This window comes from Polypterus senegalus, chromosome 10 (assembly GCF_016835505.1).
Source record: "Polypterus senegalus isolate Bchr_013 chromosome 10, ASM1683550v1, whole genome shotgun sequence".
In the NCBI taxonomy this organism is placed as follows: Eukaryota; Metazoa; Chordata; class Cladistia; order Polypteriformes; family Polypteridae; genus Polypterus; species Polypterus senegalus.
In genome coordinates this window covers 6,015,127-6,024,592 of record NC_053163.1, presented here as the reverse complement: position 1 = coordinate 6,024,592, position 9,466 = coordinate 6,015,127, and the positions used below count along the sequence as shown (strand labels likewise).

At 42.7% G+C, this 9,466-nt stretch overlaps 1 protein-coding gene across 1 annotated transcript; it reads right to left on the bottom strand.

Annotated features, from left to right (window-relative positions):
• Window positions 1-2,267: 2,267 nt before the first annotated feature.
• On the bottom strand, window positions 2,268-4,813 carry LOC120536613 (cytochrome c oxidase subunit 6A, mitochondrial). The gene is made up of 3 exons (XM_039765022.1): window positions 4,630-4,813; window positions 2,564-2,703; window positions 2,268-2,428 (listed from the first exon to the last, which is right to left on the bottom strand). The coding sequence occupies exons 1-3, from the start codon at window positions 4,697-4,699 to the stop codon at window positions 2,339-2,341; spliced, it is 300 nt and encodes a 99-aa protein (XP_039620956.1). The 5' UTR covers window positions 4,700-4,813; the 3' UTR covers window positions 2,268-2,338.
• Between the last annotated feature and the right edge of the window lie 4,653 nt (window positions 4,814-9,466).

The window sequence follows — 9,466 nt, the reverse complement described above, 5'->3', positions numbered from 1 at the left end:
TTGTTCATGCCATGGCACACTTCCACAAACATGTGTTGTGAAGAGCAGACTTTGATAGATCCTGTTCTTTAAATAACACAGGGTGCCCACTAACACCTGATTGGCATCCCATTGATTGAAAACACTGCTAATCCTAGAGGTTCACATACTTTTGCCACTCACAAATATGTAATTTTCTATCATTTTCCTCAATAAATAAATGACCAAGTATAATATTTTTGTCTCATTTGTTTCACTGGTTTCTCTTTATCTACTTTTAGGACTTGAGTGAAAATCTGATGATGTTTTAGGTCATATTTATGTAGAAATATAGAAAATTCTAAAGGGTTCACAAACTTTCAAGCACCAGTGTATGTAAACACACTGTTTATATACAGTAAAACCTAAATATTATTTTAAAGATATCGAGCATCTCGTATGTTACAACCATTACGATAGGCCACCAGCAATAAATATGTACAATGCAAGAAAAATTGCATACAGTAAAATGTGAGTACAGTGACACTAAACGTATGTACATGTACTAAGTACTGTACGTAGAAAATTAATTATGGTTACTCACCAACAATAACAAAACGACTTCTCCGATAATGATGAGTTTAATTTTACTGCATAACAAAGGAGAGCGTTACAGCTCTTCTAAAGGAGCCTCTTCAGGCGACTGTGTAGCACCACCGTTGTTCTTCTTCTGGCAGTCTTCAATCCAGATCCCTAAAGCAGATTCCATCTGGACTACCGCCTTATTACGCCCACTTACAACTCGTTTTGCGCCCTGGTTAAAGGACACTGCGGCCGTAGATCTTATATTCTTTTCCTCCTTTTTAAATAAAAAGAATCATAGACTCATTGATGCCGTAGTGGCGTCCTACAACGGTGTAGCTGTTCCCTTCCTTCAACATATCCAAAACTTTTACCTTTTCGGCAGTCGTTAGCATCTTCCGTTGGCGCTTGGGCACAGCCCCTGAAGCAGTATCAGGAGCAGATTGTGTTGGAGACGTAACGAAGGGCTTGACTATGCACAAAGATAAACACAAAAGTTAACACTTTACACAGTGAAACACGTTGATGCTGAATGAGTGAGACGAGACTTCCTGGTTAACACAGCGCAGTTGAATTCAGCGCTCCGTCACTGAGCTAATTAGCACACAGGAACTTAACTGCGTGATCTGATTGGGTAGCTTCTCAGCCATCCGCAAATAGCGTCCCTTGAATGAAATCAACTGGGCAAACCAACTGAGGAAGCATGTACCAGAAGTAAAAAGACCCATTGTCTGCAGAAATCCACGAACCAGCAAAAAATCTGTGTCATATAATTAGATATGCTTACATATAGAATCCGCAACAGTCGAAGCTTGATATAGTGAGGGATTTCTATACAAGTAAGAATGTTAGCGTACTCTGTGCACAAGACCATATCTACCTGTTGTCACTGCAGACCAGAGTGGAGCCCACCTTCAAGTAGAGCAGTGCTTTGGATCAGGGGTCACCAACTCCGGTCCTGGAGGACCACCGTGGCTGCAGGTTTTCATTCTAATCCTTTTCTTAATGAGTATCCTGTTTTGGCGCTAATTAACTTCTTTTTAACTAATTCTCATTGACTTGCTCTTGAAGACTCAGACCCCTTAATTGTTTCTTTTTCCTTAATTAGAAGCCAAACAATAATGAGATACAAAATGAACCAAAACAAATTGGTGTCCATCATACAATATCTGAAAATAAGGAACGATGAAGGTCTCAGGAATGTTGGTCTGCTCAGGTCCCCAAAACATTTGACCAGTGCTGCTCTTGGAAAAGAGAAAATCAACAATTATAGAAATGTCTGCTATTGCACAACAAGAGCAGCAACAAAGCCATGAAATTAAAGAACGGGTTTAATTAACGACAGGAATCGGCCCCTCATTAAGCAGCTGGTTGGAGTTTGAGACCCTGACTTAGTTGATCTTCTGTTGGCTCCCTCACTTCACATTTCACTTCTGTTTGGGTGCCGTTTAAGGAAAGAATTGAAACAATTCAGAGCAACGATGAAGAAATCTTAACAAACCAATTCAATTAAAATTAATTCACAAGACGTTAATTAGCAGCACAAACAGGGCACTCATTTTTAAAACAAAAAAGGGTTAGAGTGAAAACCGACTGGAGCTGGGGACCCCCGCTTTGGATGGTCAGGGTGTACCTTCATAATTTCAGGTGTGTCTGACAATTGGCCATTGAGCTCCCCTCCTACTACAGCAGCCCTTCATTAAGGAATGAGACATGACAAAGAAACATTTGCTCATCTAGGATCCGTTATTTATTACAGTACAAGTTTAGAAATACGTAGCAGGGTCCAGGTGCCTTCTCAGTGACGTGGCTTCTCAAAACCAGTGGGCAGAGCGTTGGTGTGAGGGTTGTGGAAGAGCGAGTGATTGCCATCACCCCACGGAAATGGCTGTTGATTTGGGTCAGGTGAGTTGGTGAACAACATGGGTGGGGGGAAAAAAAACAATAGAAATGTCCAACTGTTAGAAAGAAAGGAAGTCAAAACTTTCACATTTAAAAACCAGTCGAGAAGCAGGCAGCTTACCTTGGTGCGAATGCGCAGGTGGGCATATGGCTTAAACTCGGGCATCTCCTGGTGGTGCTGTTTTTTCAGCCAGGCGTTGAGCATGCACACAGCGACCCCTGGGATGGCCACAAAGAAGGACAACAGGCGCCAGGTACGAACTGTGAAAAGGAAGATTTCAAATGAAAAGGCTGAGGGAAGGAGAATAACACCCTCACTCTGCGGTCTTCCTCTACCTACCCTATTCTGAACATTGACTCTGCATGCTCTAAAAATTCATGTTTAATTCTGTTTCATTGGTACTTAGTAACAATATGCGGGTGTATGATTGCGTTGGCTTTTTCAGAAACGTTAAGGTTTTGCTTTGATTAAAAAAAAAAAAAAAAGTGTCATCCGTTAATTTCAGAGTTATTGTCACGTTTACACAATGCAATGAAATGTCTGTCTGAATGTTTGAGCAACACGGAGCAGGTTGCAATTGTTCTTGTCTAGTGTTGTAAATATTTCACTACGGGTTATGTAGAATATCCATTCAATGATTTTTTTAAATCACAAAATCATAGGTAGTGGTAAGTGAAAGTCGACTTTGCTTTTGCATTTAGTTTCAAGAAACCGACACTAAACTTCATCTCCTAAGCACAAAACTTGGCCATTTATCAAGTGTCTCACCGGTACTAACTGGTTAAAAACATATCTCAGAATGATGTCAATTTGGAATTATTCTCGGAAGTAAGGGTAAAAAGAATTGTAGCAATTTTCCTAATTTAGGAAACAATTCCTAACTTCTTCAGGAGTGAGCTGTCTTAAATTGCTAGAAGCTGTCACAAGATGGCATTCAAGCAGAGATGAGGCACGCACACTCCAAGAAAAGTGGAATGTTTTTGGAACTCCTGGACAACAGTGAACTTGTAAAAAGATTCCGATATGACAGAGATGGAATAACATTCTCAGCAAATCTTGTAAGTCGCGCTCCATCTATACAAAGAAGTCATGTGCCGTTAGTCAGTCGAAATGAAAGTGTTGGGAACGTTGTTTTTTTCGTTACCCATTATCTGCAATTTGTGCCAGACTTTGAATGCCCTTACAAAGCATGAGGTCATACGCATATTTATACATTTTCCCCACCACTCCATGTGAGGTAACGTTCAAGCAAGCTACACTAATGCAAATCGCCAGTTTTCCTCGAGTTATTCGTATGATTGACGTAGTAATTGATGTTGAAATGCCAGGGAGGTAAGCGGAGTTCCATGAACCCCCTGGAAAACTGGCATTACACTTCAGTCCAAGAATGTTCAGGAAGGGAGGCAGAGACTCCCAGGGCGTTGGATAAAGATAAGATGAGGGGTTAGGGCACAGAGAAGAACGTAATATGGAACTCTGGAAGCCAACTGGGAACACCTAGCGTGAACGCAACTTCAATTATATATATATATACTTTTTAAAAACCACGCCTATATTAAGTTAAAAAGTAAAAAATAAGTCTCTCATACATCACTCGTAAAATAAAAGTGTGGGTGCTTTTGCTAAGATTTTAAGAAGTGTTTTTTGAATGTTGATTGATGAAAAGCACTCATGCTTTTATTTTACGAGTGCAGTTCCTAGCAGTAATTCTGGGATAGGATTGATAAATATGCGCTCGGAAAGAATTTCAACAGAAACAAATGATGACAAGGAGGACAATTCAGAGAGGTAATGGAAACGGGAAGGTTAGGGAAAGGGAAAACGGGCATGACCATAAAGGAAAGGGGAACGGCAGGTAAGAAGATTTAGGAAGAGAAGGGATGATGGAGAAAATAAGCAAGGACGAATGGAGACACAAGTCCCCGTTAGGCCTCTCCAAGCACAGCAGACCACCTGTGAGACGGATTTGACAGCTGAGCGCTCCATCTGTCTATTGTGGCTGAGAAAAAAATAAATAGCAGTTTCGCCGCAATAGGAATGAACTCCTACTCGCTCCCTAACACAAGCAGAACATTCTGTGTCTAATGGATAAGCCGTGCATTCTGAATGTGACCGTGAAATGGCTTCCTTGACAAGTAAACCTCTTGTCTAAGACGATTATTTGCATTGTTAATTAAATATTTTACCTCCACTATGGGCACCGGCCTGTCCAGCAGTGGCATATGCTCTTCTTGAAATCATCACAAGGAGCCCCATTTTTTTTCCTTCACGGAAAATTTGGAAAAAATACAACGACTTGTGTACAGATCAGTTGTGTCTCTGGTCCTCCTCACATGTCCGCTTGTGTCCTTGAGCAGTTCTGTCAGCTCCCAGCCTGTTGTGCTTCTGCCAAATATCTCTCTGGTTATTTTTAAGGGTGGCATAATTTCAAGGAGGGTCAGGTGGTTTGTCTCCTGGTAAACTAAGACCTGAAATCCACACTTGGAACACAGAGCGGACAGTGTGTGTCGTAAGCCCCATTAACGTATAGAACCCTGGCCATCACCGGGATTTGAATCTCGGGAGCGGTGGAATTCACCCATTTTGGGCTTACATGGATGAATGGTTTACTTCCTGGATGGAGAGCATTTACCCGTGACAGACCCAGGTGCGGATAGAAGCAAGAAGGACCCAGAACACTGATATCCAAAGACTTTTCAGTTTGTTTTGCGGCCTAATCCCTTTGTTGAACTGCACCACACGCTCTTGGCCGTATACAGTCGTGTGAAAATGTAAGTACACCCCATGGAGCCGGTTGACTTTTTCAACATCTTTGAACAGGCAAACGTTACATCTTCATGTAAACTGTCTCTACAGATAAAGGGTCTCTACTTGAACAAATGGTGCATAAAATTGAAATGGTGTATTCATTCTTAGGATCTAAATGAACAGAAATGCAAAAAATAAGTGCACCCCTACATTTCTCACCCTTCAAATACCTCAAATTAGGATCAGGTGTTCTTGACGAGGTGCCAATGATTTGAACTTCCTTAGTGAGTACGCAGGTGCACCCGAGTGTCTTATTTAATCTGCAGATCTCGAGAGTCTGGCATCCTCATTGATATTCTGGTGTCATAATGTCAAAATCAAAAGAGCTTCCTAGGGCCTCTGAAAGAAGGTTGTGGATGCCTAGGATTCTAACTAGAAATTTAAAATGATTGCCAAATTATTTGAACTCCGTCATTCCACAGTAAGAAACATTGTCTACAAGTGGCACAGATTTCGAAGGACTGCTAACTTGTCCAGGACTGACCAGCCCAAGAGTTGACCGTTTTGATAAATAATCTCTAAGAAGAGAAGAATTTCACCATAAGATCGGCAGGTAACTCTTGCCACAGTTGGTGTCAAAGCGCTACTATCAACAACAACAACATTTATTTCTAGAGCACATTTTCATACAAATGATGGAGCTCAAAATGTTTACCATGATGAAGAAAGAGAAAAAAGACAAAATAAATAATTAAAATTAGGGAACACTAACATAGAGTAAAAGTAAGGTCCGATGGCCAGGGAGGACAGAGAAAACAAAAAAAAAACTCCAGACGGCTGGAGAAAAAAAATAAAATCTGCAGGGGGTCCGAGGTCACGAGACCACTCAGCCCCCTCTAGGCATTCTACCTGACATCAATGACCTCAATCACTCCTCATGGTATTCAGGGTTCTCATGGATGACGGTCACGTGGACTTGTGGCCTTTAATCCATCAATGTAAGGACATCACAGTGCTTTGATTAGGTGGTGGTGGCACAGGTTGCCACCACAGAAAACTAGAAAAAGAACAGAAGAGAGAGTAGGGTTAGTATGGATTTTGGAGCCACCATGAATAATAATGATAATTAATTGAATATACAGAGCATCGGGATTTAACTAAGGTGAAGCTCTGAGAAAGCCATGTTAAAGTAATGAGTTTTCAGCAGTGTGCTTCACTGTATTAGCCTGGCGAATTCCTATCGGCATGCTGTTCCAGATTTTAGGTGCATAACAGCAGAAGGCCGCCCGCCCGCCTCACCACTTCATTTAAGTTTAGCTCTTGGAATTCTGAGCAGACACTCATTTGAAGATTGTGACAGTTTAAGGCTGTATCGCTCCCTTGAACCCCTGTCCAAGACTCCAGACACCAGGTAAAAGTCCAAATGATGACTTTATTTAAATGCCACACTGCACAAAGCACCCTCTCCTCCACTATACTCATAAACCAAACAATAATAAACACAATAAATCAATCCTCCAACTCCCAGACGCGTTGCCACCCTTCCACCCAGCTCAGCTCGACGCTCTGGTGTCTCTTTCAGTCTTTTATAGTCCTTACCCACGAAGTGTTTTGCCCTCTCTGTCCACGTGACCAGGAACACTTCCGGGTCAGATAAAAACCTTCTTCTTTACCCCGGAAGCACGTCATTCCCCTTGTCCATGTGTGCTTCCGGGGCGTAGGGAAAATAGTCACTGTTCCTCCCTGCAGCGCCTTCTATTGGCCCCCATGGTATCCAGCAGGCTGGGGTGGGTTGGCACCCGTCCCGAGATTGGTTCCTGCCCTGTGCCCTGTGTTGGCTGGGATTGGCTCCAGGAGATCCCCGTGACCCTGTGTTAGGATTCAGCGGGTTGGAGAATGGATGGATGGTATCCAGCAGGGCTGTAAAGGAAAACTCCAACATCCATAATTCCCTGCTGGCATTCGGGGCACCTCCATGCTGCAGGGAGGGCTCCACCTGGCGGCGTGGGGGTATTGGCCGGGATGAACGACGGGCCATCCTTCACAAGATCTAAGGTTGCAATTTGGAGTGTAAGGTGTAAGGCATTCTGAAATATAAGATGGAGCAGATTATTGAAGGCTTTGTAAACCATAAGCAGGATTTTAAAGTCAATTCTAAATGACACTGGTAACCAGTGTAGTGACATCAGAACTGGTGTGATGTGCTCGGATTTTCATTTCCTACTTAAGATTCTAGCAGCTCCATTCTGCACTCATTGCAATCGATTGATGTCTTTTTGTGGGTGGTCCTGAGAGGAGTGCGTTACAAAACAAAAGGGTGAGTTCATTTTTCAGCATCTTGCAATGTTATAAGAGGTCTAACTTTTGCTATATTAAGTGAAAAAAAGCTGTCCTAGTAATCTGATTAATATGTGATTTAAAATTCAGGTCACAGTCAATAGTTACCCCTAAATTCTTTACCTCCAGCTTGACATTTAATCCTAATGCATCAAGCTTATTTCTAATAACCTCATTATATATGTTATTGCCAATCACTAAAACTAATCAGAAAGATTGAACCGATTTTACCTGCATGCAAGTTGCGTCAGGAAGAGGCCTTTGCTGTCCAAAAAAAGATCATTAGGGTGAGACGACAGTTCTCCATCGAACTGGCCTTCAGGGACCATGTGCTCTGCACAGGTGAATCACAGACAGATGTTTGGCACAAACTGAAGACACCATTTCAGGAGAAGAACTTTGCACAAACTGTGAGGCATGGTGGTGGAAATGTTCTGGCTTGGGGTTGCTTTGCTTTCTGAGGGCCTGGGTAGCTTGCAGTCATTGAGTCAGGTCTGAATTCTGCATCATGTCAAAGTGTGCTGGAGGAGATTATGAGGCCACCTGTCTGAAAAGTTGACCTTTCAACGTGATAATTATCCAAAGCACAATAGCAAATCCACCAAGGAATGACTCGAGAAGTGGAAATGGAGGGTTATGGACTGGCATTGTCAAAGCCCTGATCTGAATTCCATTGAAGTGTAGTGGACATACAAGAAAACCCCCAGACGTCTTGCAAATGAAGGAATTGTGTGGTCCAAAGTTTCACTGAGTCGATATCAGGGACTGGTGGGCAGTTATGCAAATTGCCTACAAGAAGTTGTATCTTCTAAATGGGGTGATGTCAGCATTTGAGGACAAGAGTAGACTTACTTATTCCCAGTATTCTATCTATTGATATTTTTGTTGAATAAATCAATGAAAGGGCATATTTTCCTTGTGTTTTTATTCAAGTGTATCACCTGTATCTGTAGGCACTGTTTGCATGAAGATCTGCTGCTTGTCTGTTCAAATATCTTGAAAAATTAGGATGAACAATCTTCATAGGGGGTATTTACTTTTTCACATGACGGAACGTGGGCACCCCTCCAAAATATTTAGTTCAGGTTGTTAACAGGGGCGTAAAGAAAAAGCCATGCAGTCTCCATTGACAAACAGAATCAGTTGTACTGAAGAGCTCAGTGGCTGTCATAGGATGCCACTTTTGCCACAAGACAGCATGTGAAATTTCTGCCCCAGCCAACTGGATGTGCTATTATAGTGAAGTGGAGGCGTTGAGGAGCTACAACAACTCAGCCATGAAGTGGTAAGCCACACAGAGGGCATCGCCAAGTGCTGAAACACATAAAAATGACCTCCCGTCTTTGGCTTCATTTACAACTGAGTTCTAATCTGCCTCTACAAGCGACATCAGCACTGGGCCTGTGGGTTCGGTGCTTCATAAAGTGAGTTTCCATGGCTGAGCAGCTGCTCACAAGCTTAAGATCACTATGACAATATCAAGCATTAGCTGGAGTGGCGTAAAACACGCCACCACTGGCATGGGCATCGTCATGAGCGGATAAAGGGTAATGACTATCCAGGGCCCACTGGGTGGGGGGGGGGCCCTTGAAAGCCTGGAATGAAAATGTTGTTTTTCGAGAGGAAAGGGGCCCACAGAGATTGCTTATGTGTAGGGCCCAGAGTCCTCTGCTATACCCCTGACCATTGGACCCTGGATCAGTGCAAGCATGTCCTCTGGAGTGCAGACTATCTGGCAGTCCGATGGACAAGTGTGGGTATTGGCAAACGGCAGAACTCTACCTTCTAAACTGTATGGTGTATAAGGGATAATGGCAGGGTTTGGGCTCGACCCATTTGTTCCAGTGAAGTGTACTGTTAAAGACACAGTACATCAAGAAATCGCTGACAATTGTGTGCTCTCTGCTTTGTCATCACAGTTTGTGGGGGTCCTTTTCT

Bases quoted from the DNA above. Each gene is read 5' to 3' on its own strand.
- LOC120536613 (XM_039765022.1), bottom strand. From the start codon at position 4,699: ATGGGGCTCCTTGTGATGATTTCAAGAAGAGCATATGCCACTGCTGGA. The intron at 2,704-4,629 runs GTAAAATATTTA...TCCTTTTCACAG, and splicing joins GGCCGGTGCCCATAGTGGAG to TTCGTACCTGGCGCCTGTTG. The intron at 2,429-2,563 runs GTAAGCTGCCTG...CCAAATCAACAG, and splicing joins ACCTGCGCATTCGCACCAAG to CCATTTCCGTGGGGTGATGG.